The sequence below is a fragment of the Myodes glareolus genome, chromosome 26 (genome assembly GCF_982192425.1).
Source record: "Myodes glareolus chromosome 26, mMyoGla1.1, whole genome shotgun sequence".
NCBI classification, from domain to species: domain Eukaryota; kingdom Metazoa; phylum Chordata; class Mammalia; order Rodentia; family Cricetidae; genus Myodes; species Myodes glareolus.
In genome coordinates, this window is record NC_142051.1 from 24,599,772 (window position 1) to 24,619,501 (window position 19,730).

The 19,730-nt window shown below is 34.2% G+C and overlaps 1 protein-coding gene across 18 annotated transcripts in view; it reads right to left on the reverse strand.

The window, feature by feature from the left end:
- The window catches only part of Ppfia2 (PPFI scaffold protein A2), a 405,005-nt gene that overhangs the window by 39,266 nt on the left and 346,009 nt on the right, over positions 1–19,730 (reverse strand). For all 18 annotated transcript variants that reach the window (XM_085683362.2, XM_048418915.3, XM_048418908.3 and 15 more), the window contains one exon: positions 18,432–18,525. In XM_085683362.2, coding sequence (XP_085539488.2) covers positions 18,432–18,525 — 94 coding nt within the window. The remainder of the gene's footprint in view (positions 1–18,431; positions 18,526–19,730) is intronic.

Here is a 19,730-nt window from a genome sequence, read left to right on the forward strand (position 1 = left end):
GGACCACAAGCATGCCTCGCTCCCTGCGCCATCATGCCACACTATCTTGGTTCATAAGACAGTGAGAATACTTGCCTGCATTCTCCCATTCCCCTCTCTGTTTCCTTCCCTTCCTTCTCTCCCCTCCCTCCCCTCTCTCCCTTTCTCTTTCCTCGCCTCCCTTCTACTCTGTTCCCATATTCATCTCTTATTTTATTTTTCTTATTCTAGTTCACTTCATTTTTATCCAGGGGATCATGAACCCCATGACATTACATATGACAAAAATCTATTCCCACTCATTTTTTTCTTTCTCCTTGGGGCGTCAAGGCAAATTTATGTACTGGTTTTTTTTTATAAGTATCATATTACTATGCAATCTTACCTTCTTCCTTCTTTAACATTTTTACTGATTTGAAGGACTTGCAAATTGTTTTGGCCTTCACTGTGGGTTTGGGAGCAGGGATGTTGTACCACCCATGGCTAAGCAATGAATCATCTGACTTTTACAGATCCTAGCATGTTACGGTATTCTTGCAGTATATAGAATACAGTTAATTGAATCCCTTATTTCAAAGAACATAGGTTTCAATGAGAAAGAAACATTAATATAATGACACATTAAATAAACAAATCAGATAGGGTGACACATTCTTTTGTTTGTAGCATTTTAGAAGCTAATAAAAGAGTTTGAGGTATGCCTGAGTTAACTAGTGAATGAGTTCCTGATCAGCTTGGGCTACATAGACCTTTTTTCAAAAATACTGATAAACAAAATAATCTGAGATAATCGAATGCGTGGAAAAGTAAACAGTGTTGGGGGTACTTCCTTGCCTCTTGTCTATTGGGAAGGTTCCCTTGGAGGCATAATTTTACCAACAATATTGTATTGAGATGGGATTTGAAAAACATGCCAAGGAGAAGAAAGACAAATGCGTTTCCAGCTAAAGGAGTGAAATTACATCCTTGGGCAACAAAAGGAGGCAATAATGACCATTAAGCTGGATTATCTCAAGCAGTGGGGTGAGGCAGATGAAAATGGAAAGGCAGTCAAGAGTCAATCAGGGTCATGAACCCGAGGCTGCTGTAAATAATGTATTCGGAGTACAAGGAGAACTCCGGAAAAGCTTTGGCTACTTACTAATTTCTTTACAAATAATTAATCATCATGGTTGCAGATGGTTATGAAGTTGGATCAGTGTAAGAGAAAATTCTTGGGAAAAAATATCCACCTATCACAATGTATTTGTATTTTGAACTGCCATACCTAAATTTTCCTAAGACTTTCAGATTAATTTAAATACTTGGTCCAAAAAGTAAGAATTTGTTCACAATCTCCTTCTTTCCTTTGACTAGAATGATAGATGAATAGGTAGAAAGAGAGATAGACAGGAGGACAGACAGACAGACAGACATACAGACAAATTGTCTGATTCTATCATAACTTATTTATGGTGGTGTCCTTGAGTGAATGAATACTATCAAAATTTATGAGTATGATAAAATACTAGTTTATAATCTTCTTTGAAAGAGCTGCCTTTGAGGGTAATATATTAAAATGGCAAACCAGCATGATTAGTGTTTGTGTTTGTATGTCTAAAAAACGAAATTCAATATTTGCTCAGAAAGTAATAGACCATCGGGTGGTACTGCCTTCTTCCATATTTTTCTCAACGTGGACAGGTCTGATCTGTCATTGAAAGAAGACTTTATTTTCAAACTGCTGTCCAGAGTTCATGTCCATCAGTTTGAGATGTGACTGTCTAGCTATGACACAGTACTGTTCCTTCAGCTTTTAAGTCGGCCTTTTCTTTTACCTCCCATGCAATGCCTGCCAATCTTCCCTTAGTGATCTATGCCACATCTTCCTTTTGTTTTTCACTGACTTTTTATCATTGTTTTAAATTGGTCTCTTTCACCAGGCTACTTCCAGTACCATGAAAAAGAAAATCTGCCCATATATATATATATATATATATATCAGAATGAACATGAGCTTTTCCCCTAAAATGATGTTACCTGGGCTTGATTCTGGTGCCTCTAACTCTTTTGCCTGAATATTCACATGCATGTGGTGTGGGAAATCTCAGTCTAATTCACCTGCCCATGACAGTCTTTTTACCTTGCTAAGAAGCTTACTTCTTTTTACCACTGTCAGTCATGACTCAAACTCATCCATCAGCAACAATGCATGGTTTATTCTTCCCATTAGGATGACAGGACCTCTCCAGATAAACTCATTATTTTATATATTAACACAATGTTAATAAGCTAGCTATTTTACTTTGTTTAAGATGTCAATTGATTTGCATACATAAAAATGTATTATTTATGATAGAGGTTTGTCTAGCATCTTAACTCACTAGGAGCCTGCAACTTCATAGTCTTGTGTGACTGCAATAGTAGTTTGAAAGGACAAAAGTTTTTAGATGTAGATAAATGAAGCACCATGTCTCATAAAATAAAAGATATCAATCATCATTTACTGTCTGAAGCTTTATCTAGCCTAAGTGCAAATGAGCATATATATATATATATATATATATATATATATACATATATATACATATACACATAAATAAATTTAATCTCCACAGTAGTTCACTAGAATGTGTATTGAAGCACACAGAGATATGAACACTAATGAAGACAGGCTCCTTGCAATCAGAGCAATTGAGGAGAAAAGCTAAGAACCCAACAACTTGGTCACCAAACTTGAAACATTTAATAACTAAAAAAGAAGGGTAACTGTGTTTTCCTCATTGTCAATAATACTGAAAAGATATTATCCAAGTTTTCTTTCCACGTGGCTTATGCATTTTATGTCACTAAGTGGCCATGCCATCCTTACTCTCATACATAGTGGTTCTTATCTCTATACAGTACTGAAGGAAGCATGCTTTATATTTATAATCCCTACCTGGTTCTGTATCTTGGTCAAGGATGATGGATATAGGTTATAGAGAGAAATGGAATTGATGAACTTGCTGCTATAGTTGTAGTGACTGTGCACTTGTGTCACTGTAATCTTAGAGTTTAAAAGCATGTCTTGAGAGTTAATTTGTCCCATTGCAAGTACTTAGTTACAACAAGAAGAAATAAACAGGTGGCAGTAGAAAGTGTGCACACAATTTGGCAATCTAATCATCAGCTCTTAACGTTGTGTCATAGACGATGTCTTCACTAGAATGGGTGAGTAGGAAGTATCCATCAATTCCACAGTGTTGTTCCTTGTAAATGTCTTCATCTATTAAAACCCAACAGCCTACAAAGTACAATATAATCTCCTCAGATTTTAACGGTAGAATGAATATACTGTGTACAAGCATGGCAGTAAAGGACTCTAACTTACATATGTGTGAAACAGAAGTAGTGAAATTATCAGTTTGATGCCAGCCTGGACTTTCAAGGAAGTGAGGGTGGGATTTAGAACTCTACTATTAAGGAATTGTATTTGTTGATAAATTCTGTGAATACCATACTAACAGGACGAACGAATTGGAATTTATATATGGAAATTTGAATGATTCATGGTGCTACCTAATTTCTGAAATATCTGCAAGCTTATAATATATATCTTCATTAACATAATTATTCTGAACAGGAAGACGTCAAAAATCCCAATCAGATGCTTCAGAACACTGATTACTTAAATATATAGCTAGAGTCATAAATTTAAGTTCCAGAACAACATTAACAATTTTGATTGACTTTTAAAGTACAAGGATATTATGTGTGTGAAAGAAATTATTGGGCATTTTCATACTCAGTGAAATCTATGACATTTAAGTAGAATTTATGTAGACTCCAATAACACGTATATGGCTGTTTCCGAAATAAATAGATTATACTAAGTTCTGAAATTCTTCATACTTAAACTCTCTCTTATTCTTCTAGAAGCTATGTAGTATAGGAACTAGTCTCAGTGAAGGAATTTGATGCATTTGTGAGTTTCAGCTGGGATTTACATGATTTATTCTCTCAATTTATTTTGAATTTAATAATTTTCAAAACAAGTAATAAGGAGTAAACACACACACACAGACTGTGATTAAGGAATACAATTACTGATGCCGATTTTGAAAACTAGAGGGGCTTGTATTACTTCCCATTATGTGACTTCATTTTTTACTTGACACCGTGGTCTGAACTCCCCACTCACTTCCTGAATGTAATTGAGGATTTACTGGAAAGCTTTGGTAATGCTCCAAGTTGTATGGCTACCACTTAGATTCTGTTGCTTCCCTGCTTCATCTGATTTTTGAGGCCTCTTTTGCTCAGATTGGAAGTCTTCAGTTTTCACATTCCTGTGTTTGTATGTAGTTACTAATTCCCTTACTGGGTGCAGAGAGTTGTATTAGTAAGCAGAGGGAACAATCAGGCAGCATAGGTGCATAGCAAGCAAGTGGAACTCCCTGTTCTAATTCTTAAATCCCAACCCTTAGCCTCTTCTCTCCTTTGTCATCCTTGCTGTCTATCTGCCCCCCTTGACTTTACCTTCTTCTGCTCTTGATTTGGTGGTTATACTGAGGAAGTACTTAGAAGTTTTGAAATACACAGGCCCTAAAACATTTAAGACAGTTCAGTTTGAGATTAAGAGCCAGTATGCCAATCCATTACAATAACGGCAGAGAGTCACTCTTTTTTGCTGCAGTTATTGCTTTTTAATATGTCATTCAAAATGAATGAGAAAGTTAAATCTAATTCATTTTAGTTATTTTCCTTCAGAAATGAAGGAATAATGGGAAAGCAGCAGACTAAATGTGTGTGATGCTATTCAATGTTGCTAGAGAGAGTGATGTTGAGAAGAGCTTACAGCAACCATCAGGCTACCTGCCTGTCAAGGGTGGGCCTTAGCTTGCAATGAAGCTTTGAATATTTTACAAACGTTTTCATTAATATCATGCAGTATACAAACTAAAACAAGTAAAATACTGTGAAATAATTTGGTCTAGCAACGAGAGCATATCAATAAAGTAAAGAAACCATAAACAACAGTAAATAACAGTGTGATACTATTAACCAGAAGAGTGGTAGGTGTTCTCTATCACTCTCTGCTTATTACTTTGAGGCAAGTTCTCCCCCTGAACCTGGACTTGTATTTATGTTTAGGACATACAGCCATGCGTTCAAGGGTCAGAATTCCTCTTGTGACTCTGTAGCAAGTGATCTTGGCTACTGAGATTTCCCTGTAGTCTGTCATTAAATTTATGGGAAAGATTATGTTAAGAAGAATAATACATCACAACAAACAAAATACCTTAGTGAACTGGTCATGTGCCCAATATTACAAGAGCCTACACCGATGTAAATGCTTCATAAACGTTGTACATATTCTGTCTGACTTTTACTTTAAAGCCCTATTTTATGAATGGACAACATACCCTAATTCTATTTCTAAGAAGAGGATTTTTTGTCCATTTTTCATTTTTATTAATAATTTTAAAAACTTTTTGAAATTAAAATATAATTCCATCATTTTATCTCTTCCTTTTCTTCTATCATAACCTCTCTTGCAACTCTCCTTAGCTGTCTCTCAAGGATGTGGTTTTCTTTTCTTTAATAGTTGTTACACAAAACCTGAGTCTCCACACAGCAATGCCTCCATTCCTCTGCATATGTTTTAATATCCTAAATATATGCATGCAATTAATTCAACATATATATCTGATTATATATAGAGAGAGACTTATATACATACATAAACATATTATCAGGGCTGATCACTTGGTATTAGATAACCAATCAGAGGTTTCTTCCTTAAAGAAGACGATTTCTCCTTCCCATTCATTAGTTACCTATAGTTTTTGCCTAGTTTTGGGGATTTGTGTGATTTCCCCTATTTGTGAGAGAAGGATTTTAAATTTGAAACTCTTACTTGAGAACTATGTATTTGGAACCATTAGAAAATAATCACGCATATAAGAAACAACGAGAAAAGGCATACATGTGGCTAAAAGCTAGGTCACCTTGACCCTTTGTTGAGGAGATTCATCACTTAGCCCTTTCCCTCAAAATGAGTTCTGAAAAGTGACAAATGAGTTTGTCTCCTGAATGTAATTTGAAAAACTGAACCGTGGGCCCTAGATAAGCACATTTTCAGCCAAGCAGCACAAAGAGTTGAAACTCATCTTGAAGGTAGGACTTGAGCTTCAAGGAGCTCTCATTAACTCTTGAAGAAAGACATGAGAGTTAGGGCAGTAAGGCCTGCACAGTAAATTTGCATGCATCTCATAGAACCAACCAATAATAGTTTCCAAAAAGCCAATGCAATTCAAATATAAATATTTCTCTGAACCAATGATTTCTTTCTCTGTTGGACATCATGAATTTCATTTTAGGTCAGAGGCAGTGCAGTTGGTGTTATAACCGGAAAGAGAAGTGCTAAAGAGAAAGCAAAACAAACCAACAAAAAAAAAGATGGTGCTGAAAACCAACACGTTCAGCAGCCGTTGTGAGTCAACTTACCCCGGTGTGCTTTTCATGAGATGGAGAAGGATGGATGGAAAAGAAAAGCACACAAATGTTAATGGATACATTTCAATCCAAAAAAAGGCATGGAATCAAACAATAGCATCATTTCAGAGGTGATAAATCGCATGGCAGCACAACATGGTGTCTTAGAAACCATTTCAGTAGTGGTAGGACTGTGTTTATTCCGCCACGATACACACTACGTCCACAAGTCTGCTCAGGCTGCAGGCACATCTGACCGTTGACCAATAAGTTTGTATTTAGTATGAATCACTCTGAAACATGCAGGGCCAAATTTTCTTAGCCTCTAGTACGTCCCAGGAAAAAAGCAAAGAACATTCCTTGCTTGGGAGCACAAATGTGCCATTTTATAAATAGGAAAAATTCCTTACAAAACAGCCTACCAGCTATCAAGGCCATCGTTTAAACTCAAGAAAACATGGTGAAGCAGAAAGGCATGCCTTTAGTGGAGAAGGCATTTATTGGAGGGCCAGAAAAATTGGGCTAAAATTTCATACATATTTTGTCAAAACTGTTAACAGGTGCTTTATTCAGTATTATCTATTATAAGGAAAAATTGCGAAGCCCATTATAGATGCAGAATTTTAATTCTAACAAGATTTACAATAATTATTGCTTAAAGAAGACATGTGAAACTGTATTAACAACTGAAGAATGTGTTAAACAACTTGATTAAGCTTCTCCTGTCTTATTATATTTTCTTGTATATGTGCAATAGAATATTAAACCTGTGCCAATTATATGGATTTTATGGGAGACTTGGTTACATGAACAGATATTTGCAAATGTTGCTTATAAAATATTAATTGGGTGATTTATGTATATCTGGATCATCACAAAGCCAAACTCACTCAACTTAGCTTTGAACTTAACCACTTGCTTCCTGGATGTAGTAGAGGCATTTAGAAAATATGGAAGTTAAATAATCCAACAAAAAGCAATGAGAATAACAGTTTAAAATTTCTATGCAAATAATAAACAATTCTTAGAAAAGAAACCATTGCTACAACCCATAAACTATATTCAGTATAACAAAATATGAGGCAGAAATTCTTAGTTCAGAAATTAAGCAAAGTAAAGCATTTCCTTCTATATTGCAAAACTATCATAAGGAAAAGCTTGATGTGTCGTAAACACTCTGCACATGCCTCCTCCAATAGCATTCATTCAGAGAAACAAGGGGGGCTTTGAATAAATGCATGTTCATTGGCCTCAGTTCCGGAACAGCTGCAACAATTTCCTTAAGTTTACTTAGAAACATATATGTCTAAAAATCGGCAACACAATTTCCTAAGTTACTGATTTTTCACATCACATCCAGAAAAGAAATAAGATATGACCTAAAAGAGATACATTATACACTTTCACTGGATTTCTTACCAGCACACCTGTGTGATGTACTTGGAAAAGAGACAGAGTGCAAACTCTGAGCCTTCCAGGAAAACTGACCACTTCATTTGGGACGGATTGTGAACATCAGCAAAGGAATCACCCTCCCCCTGACTGTGAATGATTCATCATTTTCCAATACACTTGTTGATTAAATTTGGGCAAAGTGAACCATTAACTGTCATCATATTTCACTTGCAATGCTTTAAATAATTAGGGATTGCAATGATATAAAAACCTTTGAAATACAAAATAAAAAAATATTACAATAAGCATGAAACAAATCTCAAAGTCAAGTTCATAGTTCAAAAAATTTTGTCTTAACAATGTATTTTATTTATTTTATGTTTTTCATCTAAAGATACCTTTATTTGAACAAAGGAATGGTAAGAAGTTATGTTGAAATTTGTTCTGTGAATTTATCTTTATTGCTTGACTTATCATCAATATCATGAATTTTCTACACTTCCGTAGTTAATGAGTTCTGAGTTGCTATGTTATTTCAGAATATCAAATATTTAAAGTCAGAAATATATTATGAAAAGCATGCAAATGGATAGACAAAAATGACAAATGACTGAGAGATTGTGTGAAAATAGTTTAATTAGAAGATAATATGTATTAATAGAGACGTTCCTCTTTTACATAAGATGTTTATTTTTTCTTTAAAAAACTCATCTCACTCTTTCCTACACTTGTTTGTTAAAATTAAGTTATAAACATTATTGTTTTAATATCTATTCTACTGTGTCTGAGTTATGATAATAGCAAAAGAAATTTTTATTAGGAATATGCTTTCTTAAGTTATGGACATTGGGATGTAATAGTCAAAGAGGAAAAAAACAAATCTAATTATTCATATATTTTTGAAAACTTCAGTTTACATTAAGCCCTAACATTTATCACACAGTGTGTGTGTGTGTGTGTGTGTGTGTGTGTGTGTGTGTGTGTGTGTGTGTGCACGAGCGCGCACGTGCACGTGCGAGTGTGCACATGTATTATTTCAAGGGTGAATCTAACCATTTCAGTTGTCCCATTTGTGATTACACAATCTGCTAGCAAATTCCAACCACTGCTTTTCTCTAAAAGAGTCCAACCAATTTAGGTAGAATATTCAAAGAAAAGCAGCTCACTCAACAAGTCTCTTATTTCTTGGTTCAAGTTAGGGAGTCACAAATATTTTAAATCATTTATTAAGCACAGATTCAGAAACTAGTGGATATTAGTTTAAATCGATGCGTGCAAAAAAGATTGCACTTTTGATTGATTTATTCATGCCCTCAAACTTACTGTTGGTGCTTTCTTAAGGATCATTAATATTCTATCTCTTTTTTTTAGATTTATAAAAGTTAGATGTTTCCATCTAGTTAAAGATGAGATAAGATTTGAAGGAATTAATCAAAAATGGCCTTGTATAATGGTAGAAACTGCTTTGGATTTGGAGAGTAACCTAGTTTTCTGGTGGTATTTTCTCTCTGTGTCGCTGACCCTTTCATTGACTCACTGATGAGCAGAAGATGCATGTTGCGTTACTGGAACAGAATGGACTCACCACCAAGAATTGAAGAAAGAGGAAAGAATATCAGGGAGAGAAAAATATTATCTCAGGAGGCAGGGCAGTCTCTACTAATGAATGTGCTACATTTTCCCTACAGAGACTTTCTCAGCAGCTCAGACAGTCCTAGCTACATAGTAGAAAATGCAGATTCACTGATGGCTGCAGACATTACTCATAAATATGACCAAATGAAAGTGGAGTAAGAAATTTAAGGTAATTTTTTTCTCATTTTACTGAATATGTGTGTATTCAGTAATAGGGAAAATGGAGGAAGGAAAAAGGACACTGACTATGGAAAGAATGACATTTTTAAAAAATCATTGCTCTAAATTGTAATAAGACTGTGGTTAGTAGAAAACGATATGGGTTGAGTGGGTGAGTTCAGAACAATAAGTAGGATCTAGTGCCTAGTGAGCCTTACTAATGAAAAACGAAAGGTCTAGAAGTTACAGATATTCATCATCACAACATCACAACACTATTTTAAATAACTTTTGTTTGTTAATAAAGGCTTCAAGTGAATACAGTTCTTTAAAGTCCATTTTAAAAGGTTATGAAATCTTTATTTGTCCTACAATTTAGCTTATTTCTTTGCAAAGAAATTTAAGGCAATCAATCCACAAATTAAAGTTTAGAATAGGTAAAATTTACAGGACACACCATTGTATGTTTGCACATGTATGTGTTTACATAGTATATAAAATTTTAAGGGAGAATCCTTTGAGTATAAAACTATGATTCCATAAAATGATGGCATGCCAGTAAGTAAACTGTGAAAAATCTAGCTCTCCAAAAACTTAATGAACTGTAGCTACTGGGAATTAACTTGTAAGAGCAAAGGGAGAGAATATCATAATTAGGATATATTATGTGAGCAAAAAATCTATTTTCAATAAAAGGCAAAAAGAAACATAGTTACTATTGTATAGGTGTTTCCTTCATACCTGCAAGTACATGTTTGGATAGTAGGGAAACTCAGACACTGGAAGCTTACAGAAATTATGAAGCCCTGAGCTCACAAATCTTAAAAGGCTCTGCTAAACCTCTACAATCGTGGTTCTCAAAGTGGGAGTGGCAACCTCAATGGAGTAACTAAGACTATTAAAAATCACAGAGATTTACATTATGATTCATAGTGGTAGCAAAATTACAGTTGTGATGTAACAGTGAAAGTAATGTTAAGGTTGGGGCTCATGACAAGATGAGGAGTTGCATTAAAGGTTGAGAAGCTCTGGACTACAAGCTGCATGGGGAGCATCTTCAGGGATCAAATTTTCATGAGTCCCCACTCATCTTGAGTTAGACTTTTTAGTTGATGGTAGCTATGTTTGAGTTACCTACACTTCTTTAGGTAACTTTTGGCTTTCCAAGCTTGATTTAGAGGGACTGTCTTTTGCTTCTTGTCAATGTTCTATGTGTGATGAACAGGTATAGGTCTCCCAACGGAAGGTCATAAAAAAGTAGAAATAATTTGTAATCCTACAACTGTAAGAACAAATATAGAGAAATAGCCTATATTGTCAGCACAGACTTTGTGATGTAACTAGTGAGTTTCTTTATTTAATAAAGAAAACCAATTACGTTTTTACTACTAAATTTTGTATGTTTTAGAGAAATAAAAACTTTAGATTGGTTCATTCATGTGTTTAAATTACAGCATGGCTTGTTTTTAGTTAACTTAAATATTCTATCAAGCAATGGAATATGTGTAATGTATTTATGTATGGATTATAACAAAAGGATTATTTTTATAAACAACCACCTCTCCTGGTTTGAATCTATAATTTTACTGCAAGTTTACTCTTAAGAAAGAATTTGTAATGCAGGTTCTTCAGAATAAGTATCCAACAATGGCTTGTCACCCACTATGTATACTACAAAACATCATATATGCCATCCATGGTCCACTTCATACTACACTATATTCATTTAAATCATTTTATAGTTAAATCATAATATGTTTATTGTGTTGTCCTTGTTTAGATCATGTATTGGCAGATAACATTGGTGTGACTTCAGGGATGTAACTTCTGACCAGTCAGGAAGACTTTATGAGAAAAACAGTTTCTAGGTCAAAGATTCTTTGTGATATAAGAGTAACACACATAAAATAAACAGAAAAATGTCTAGCATTGCACATTTCCAGTGTTCACTGTGCTTATTGGGTAGTTGATGCACATAAAACAGATATGTTCAAGATTACAATAGAAAATATGAGGAAGGAAATGAAGCAGAAGAAATGTACACAAAGCAATAGAATAAATCATAACCAATAAATTGATAATAAGCATCTAAAACTACGATGTACAACATGATATACAGAGCAATGGTAATGAGATAGACACCTGGCAATGTGAGGAGGATGTACAGGCTACTTGAAGACATTTGAAAATTATCATGATTCCAGGGAATGACTGAGGGATTTTAAGCAGTTTAGAGATATGATTTGGATAAATTTCTCTATATGAATGGTGAATAGTGGGCTATAGGAAGGCAACTTGGAACAAGAGAAACTTATATTTTATGAGAATCTCAACTACAAAAAGCATATAAACTTGTCTAAAAAATTAAAAAGAGGTGTAAACAGCAAGAATTAAAGTAATGTTAGGAGCACAGTGAGGACTCTGGACAGAGAAAAATATGAACAAAGCAGAAGCCTGGAACAAAGCAGAATCTAGTCAGTTTATAAACTGACTAGAAGTTAATATCTGTATTTTGAAGATGTAAAGATTTCCTCCTTATTCAAAACCAGATTCTAAACTTGAATTCAGATAGTTTTGAAATATATTTTAAAGGCAATGAATAAGCAAATCAGTTAGATAAAAAAGAACCCAAATGTTCTTCTGAGTATAGTTCATCTCGCAATTGACTCCAGAATCTTAGAGCTTTGAGAAAATAAAGAACATATAGTTCAATCTCTCAATGAATAATGAATAGTTAATTCACCTATTAAAATCCTACCAAATACACTTGATTGCTTAGTCTGGGTTGAATATAATTAAGGGTCCACATTCCCTTCCAGGTGGTCAGTACTTTCTTCTCTGGTCTGTAATGACCAGTGTCAGTCTTAGACTTGGCTCAAATTCATCAGTTTAATAATCTCTGCCTTTGGCTCAAGTTCTAATCAAAGGACCAGAATAGGACTTATTTGGTTAGTATTGCCCTTGACAGCACCTGGGTTCTCATTCTACACATTGAACATATCCTCAATCCTTGCTACTGGGGTTGGAAAACATGCCTTGGTGTCTTCTAACTCTTCTCAGTGATGTTCCTCTGAGTACACATGATATTCAATGCAATAATGTTTCCCAGACCTTGTTCAAGGTCCAGTTAATATCTAGTTAGTACATAGAATTTTGACCCTTCACCACATGTTTTGACTGGAAAATTCTTTACTGGGTATTGTTCATTTCCTTGTTTTACAAAAATCATGCTCCCAACTCTGAGAAGCTGTGAATATATATGCACATACATCCATTTATGGCAGTCTTGCAGTTGATAGCAGGATGAAATAAAGATCCCTACTGAAATTTATAAATGTTGAATAACTACAAAACTTATCGAAAATCTTGGGTGCATTTTTTGGGCATAGTTTGACAAAATCTGTTCTTATTTTAGCTGCTAATCATAGTGCCTTGCCCTCACTTTGCATTTCAGTCAGTCATCATCAGACCATTTGTTCAGATCCTTTTGTCACAAAGGTCATTGGTTTTAATCTTGAAGAATAAGTTTAGAACAAGAGCAATTGATGACTTTCAGGCTGAACCACATTTGCTATTCTCTCCCAAAGCTTGTGACTTAGATCAGTAGTCATGGAACCAGAAGAGCTTAAATGCAATCATTTGTCTCCATGTCTGTTCCTTTAGATATTTTTTGTCATAAATTGGGAATGTCAATAGTCTATATGACAATTATTGGGATATAACAACACTAAATGAATAAATGAAGTGTTACCACTTGCCAAAGTAATCCTGCACTCATTTTATTTAGGACTTATTTAGTCAAATTAATAATAAGCTTTTTTAGCAAAATTAATGATAGGATTTATTTAGAAAATAAGGTTATTCTAGCATTTGTAAAAACTTAGAGTTTAGTTTCTAATTAGCTTTTATTATTTAACCTTTTCTAGAGCTAAATACTTCTTGAAAGCAACAGTATGTTTGATAATATAAAACTTGATGCTTACTCTGTAATGTATTGTTACAATAATGTTGGCTCTAACTAGCTCATTTTCTTGTCTGTTTTTCTCATTCTTGAAATAGATCAGATATGTCTAACCACATAAAAAAAATTACTACCAGTTTTCTTAGCTTTGGTTTTCATGAAAGAACACAGCATTGTATTTCACGGTTAGTCTTTGTGTCATATTATTTAGGTTCGGGAAAGACTTTTTTGATTGTCCTTGGTTGGAGCACAACAGATCTCTAAAATAATATCTTGCTCTTAATACAGGCACAAAGCCACACTCTGTGCTCTGAGAAGGAAACTGGAACATATTTTGTCAAAGAGATATTGGGCTTAGGTTCCTAAAAGTTATACTATAATAGATTATTTGAGTTGGCTGTCCAACAGCAGACCCTTAGTGACTGCATGAACCCTCAGCAGTAGCATATCCTTGCTCAGTATAATTTAATTGGGTTTCAAGACTCCAATGGAGTGAGGAGGAATGGTTGTGCTTCTAAAAGCACAGTGCAGAAATATGATCTCTTATTGTTATCTAGAAGGACCTTGGCTCTGATGTCTCAGGGATCCATGAAAGGCTCAGTTTCTACCCAGTCGCTCCTTCTTTCTGCTTTATGTAGCTAAAGTCTACATAAAATATGTTCACGTCTTTGAACACAAGTTCTTGACTACAACTCGTTTATAAGTTAAAATTGGCGCATAGTCACTTGCTAAATATTTATTGAATAAAAATATTATGGAGTTTTGTGGGACCTTAGAGTATAAATAGTTTAAGTGACATTTACTTTGCTTAGAGATATGCTTACTCTGAACCTCTGAAATGCCAAGGATTAAAAGTTTAGCATCTCCAAACATAATAAAAATTATGTGTAGGAGTGGAGCCTCAGGACTGTGATGAGAATAAATTAATCATATCTATAGAGCTTCCCTTCGAGCCCTTTGAAGTTCTAATATAAAGATTCATTGGTAGTGATTAAATTTGATTGCCATGCTCCAAGGGAAATGATAGTTCTCTGGAGAGGATACAAAATCAATGTTTATTTAGTAGTGTTAACAATTCAGAAGGATGTACAAAACTAAACTATGCAATAATAATGTATCAGTGATGCTATAACTGAAAAAATGATTAATAGCTCAGTGTGTCAAGCCTCATGCAATACTTTTCAAGTATGTATTAAGATATAGGAGACTTTAAACAAATACATATATATTTCACTAAAAATGTTAGAACTTTGGCAGTCTGGGGAAAAATAACCATAAGGATTTAGCAATAATGTCAATGACGCATGATTTTGTAGATAAATATCCACTGAGTGACATCTCTGTTGGTTTTCACAAGTGTCCTACTTACTCACTTTGTCTTCAGAGTTAGAATAATAATGTTTCATTATTCCTGAAACCGTCTTTAGCTTTAGTCCAGTCAATAATATAATATGTTCTTGGGGTCAAAAGAGACACTACAAATGTGAACTCCTTGGGTCAATATGCTGAATGGTCTAATCTGACAACATCCCGGAAGGAAAATGTAAGGAAGATTGTAAAATATACATAAACTGCATAATGGGTGGGTATATAGGTCATTGCTAGAACACCTTTCTAGCACACATATTGTTCTTTGGCATTACAATAAATAAATAAATAGACATATACTAAAAGAATTTTAGAACCTCAAGCATTAAGATCACCAAAAGGTCTAAAAAAACACCAAATAATAAATTGTAATATAAATTTTATATACAATATGAATTTATATACAATAAGAATTACCATTATTAATATTAAAGATGACTGGAAGAAGAGCACTCAGTTAAAAATTATTGAGAATATGTTTAAAGCAATAATTCTGAACCTTTGATGATTATTTGATGGTTTTTAATTATAAAGTCTCTTTTAAAAATCTCCAATACCTCAGGGAATTCGGTCCTCCCTTATTATCATCACATTTCTAAGGATGGACAGATAAGAAACAACGTGCTAAATATGTTAGGGGGGGAGTGTAGAGATTAAAAATCTGATAAAATAGTAGTAAAATAAAAATAATATTTTTTTCCAAAATACTTTTGCATGCAAGAATACTGAGAATACAAAAAAGTTATTGTCTTTAGTGTATCATATTATCACATGATGAAATTTTAAACTTTACCATTAAGATGGCATAGGGTTTATACCTGAGACTTTGGAAGACGGTGCCTAGCAGCTCTCTAACTGATATGCACTCTTGCCAGATATATGCAAGCTCCATTTTAACAGCCTTATGTTGATATTTGATCTAAACTACTTTTGTTTATAATCAGACAAATTATTAATTTAGGAAAGAATGATGGTTTCTCTTTATTGGCAATGGGATGGTGAAATTTAAGAGTCAATTCAATGGAACCTAGATTCAAACATTAGGACAGACCTCTGGGTGTGCATTAGAGAAATTTTCTTGAGTAGGTTAATTGGAATGGAAAAACCAAAGACAGAGGTGGGTGGTACTTTTGCCAGGGCTGAGATCAACTTCTGAATAAAAAGAACAAAGTACTTTGAACATCAGTATTGATTACTTTCTAACTGTAGATGTGATTAGACCATCTTCCTCTTGCTCCTCCAAATATGCATTTCCTATAATTAAGGACTGTAATGCAGAAACTGCCAACAAAAATGACCTTTTCCTTTGTTAAATGACTCATGTTAAGTGTTTTGTTACAACAATGAGAAAAGCAACTAAAATAAAAGTACTAGCCAAACATAACTTTCCCTAGAATTTGGATGAATTGAACCTTGTTTAGAAATTGAGGTTGTTTTGTTTTGTGTTTTTGCCTAATCTAGTCAGCATTTTGTTGATCCATATTACTCTATGCTGTTATGTTTAATATTGGTGTGGTTATTGCTAACTTTTAAGCTCTCCTAAGCAAATACCTTAAGGTCTTAAACAACTGGCTGGATGACTGAGAAAAGGAAATGAATGAGTGCTTAATGATCAGGATGACAGACACAAAAGTGACAGTGTAAAATTCTTATTTCTATCTGCTCTTAATGTCAGTTTTAGATGAGCTCTTCATTTTCATTGTACAGAAAAATGCACCCATAATCCAGTGAAATAAGAAAGACGGTGATGGGTAAGATCTAAGCATCACAACAAATGCAAAGGGGATCTCACATGACAAACATCACAATATTGCATGAACACTACGTTTTATGAAGAAATTTCTCAACCTTTAAAGACTAAGAGAGTGAAGGCAGGAAACCAATGAAAATTCACGACTTTGAGTGAGGACCCCCAGGACTATAAATGTGTAGAATATACAAATAGTTGAGTTTCAGCCTGAGCACGAGCCACTAATATATAATGAGAATAACTAATTGGAAATAGCGTGATGTGGAGATAATTGATATATAATGAAACATCCTTTATAATAAAGGTGTAACACAAAAATACTGTTTCAAGCAAGTACCAAGTCAATGTAAGCATTTCGCCATGTCAGATCTCACTACACTGGCTATATATAATGCCACTGGGTTCTTGTTATGGAGTAGTCAATATAAAATGAAATGTTCTCCGTATTTTAATTGATTCTGTCCATTAGTCAGACTTGTTTTAAAATTTCAGGTTTCTTTTCTATTTATAGTAAACTAATCAGAACATAAACAAAGAAAATAATCATTTTTCTTAAAAGAATGTTCACCACAGATAGCCATGAAATTAGAAATTACACATTACTTAAGGATGACACACATAAAGATATTGGAAGCAGTTTATGGCAAATACTAATATTTTTAAGTTGTCAGCACCTAAATAAGAAACATTTCATGACTGACCCCTTAATCCTATTCAAGATAAAATATTCTCAAGGACTTTCTTCCCGATTGTATTTCTATTGGGTCTGGGTAGTTTGTGTAAATTGCCAGTTAATAAATTATTATGTTGATGATGTCTTGTGCAAATTCCTGTTATTGGGAAATGCCTGGAATGCAAGACAAAAGACAAAACGTGAAGTACCTGGACAAACCTGTGCTTTGCCACAACAAAAATAACGGACCACAAATTGATAGCTAGAGAAACGACGATCCTTTGGCAGGAGGACGGAGAAATATAAAAACCATTGAAACAATGCAATGAACCTTTAGAAAGCAGTGATGGAGCAGCTCAGAAGGAGACTTGATAATAACGTGAAATTATTATGCTTTTAAAGACCATGCTTTCAGGATGATGACTTTTTGTCACTAAAATGCTACTATGCTGCTAAAAATATGTTATTCATGGAATCCCTCTCTAACAGCTGTTGAAATTATAATCTTTCCAACTTTACAAGTCATTTCCATGTTCCATATTACATGTGAATGGAAAGATGCACTATCGTTTCCTGGCAGATGCAAAACAATCTGTTCCCGCCTATATTAAGCTTATTTTCAGTCAGAGGAATATTTTTTTCTTGACTTTTAAATCTTCCTTTATGAAGACTAAACACATAATTGTCCTGAGGGAAAAAAACAAAATTTCACTCTCACTTTGTCATACTAAATCAGAACTTCATTTAACTGCAATAGTGCCCTATATGGCTGCCGGTACTACATGTAAGCAAGTTAGATGTAACTCAGTTTTGAAATCAGTGCTTTTTGTCACTAGTTTAAATTGTGTGGTTTATCTTTGGGAGAGTTTACACTCATTTCTAACTTTAATTCATTATTGACACACGAACTCTGAGTTGCTTGAGCTAATACCAGGAAAGCTGTTAAGTAGGTTTAATTCCCATTCATTTTTTTTTTTCTTGAAGTCCTTGTAAAAGAAAACGGTCAAGGCTGGTGAAGCATTGGAAAAATGAGGAAAAACGATCCCCAAACGTACTTTTTCTTCAACCGTCTGTCCTTTTCGGCTTGAGTTCCAAGTTTGCCTAAGCCCAGGGACTCCTGCGCTGCGGCTTCAGTCTCCATGAAGCCCCCTGTGAAGAAACGACTTGAGATCAAGACTCAGGTATTTGTCTGTCCTGAAGTAAAAGTCTCAAAGGCTTCTTGGAGCCACTACTCAGAAACACTCTTTCTTTTAGGTTTGCCCTTGGATCACTGACTCAACAGACATCAAAGGACAGAGCTACACCTACAACATCTCTGAAATAAGAAAGTCAATACAAGAAGAAGTACTGACTGTTGTCCCTTTATTTTCCAAAGCATCCGTGTGGAAGGCAACATATATGTATGAATACCAACAGACAGCTGTACGGTACTCAATGTTCCAGCGGAAAGCAAGAGTGAATACTTGATTAGCATGCTCGCCATGTCTCATTTACTGTCAGAAAGGTTCTGCTAAAGAGAAGCCTAGACATATGCTTCTGTCCCAAGTTTAAAGAACACAGAGGCCCTTGCTGGCTTTTAAAAGTTCTGCATCTGGCCTTCCTGGAACTCACTGTGTTCAGTCTGCTAAGTCTTGTACTGTGAATCAGAAGTCTTTTGCATTCAGGGACGGCCTTTACTTTGAATTTTTTATGTGTTTGAAAAAAAATTAAGTCTTTCTAAAAGACCTTAATAAGATTATCTTCACCTAGTATATTATTTGAATAGTAGAGTCAGAAACTATAGTATATGTAATCTTGGTGTGAACAAGAGAAATTTTGTGTGTGTCATTTATGGATAAACCTATCTTACACTATTTATTTCACTCCACAATCCTGAATGCATATTGATTCATAAATTTTTGATTATATTAAAAATGAGGGCTTAATACTATACCTTACTTTCTCTTTGATATTTTGAGTATGTAAAAAAATGAAGTCACATTCAAAGAAAATTATTCATATTTTACAAGTAGAAGATAAATATATGTAGAGGCATATATATATATACATACATTTGTACATATAAATTTTAAATAGAAGAGATTTAAGTTATATTTAAGCATAAAACTTCAAATCTTCAAATAATACTATTCTAATACTAACCATAATTTAATATTTAGAAAATGTCATCCTCCAAATTTAACCAACATATCAGAAGAAAGCCATTGAAGACAATTTTACATATCTTTTGCATATCTTCTTGTTTGCAATTTGAGGACCTGACTGTGATATGGTTTCTCTCACTCACAGAATGAACTGGGAAATTAGTTAGTACTGTTTTTCATAATTTATTCTTACATTTAATTTGTGAAGCT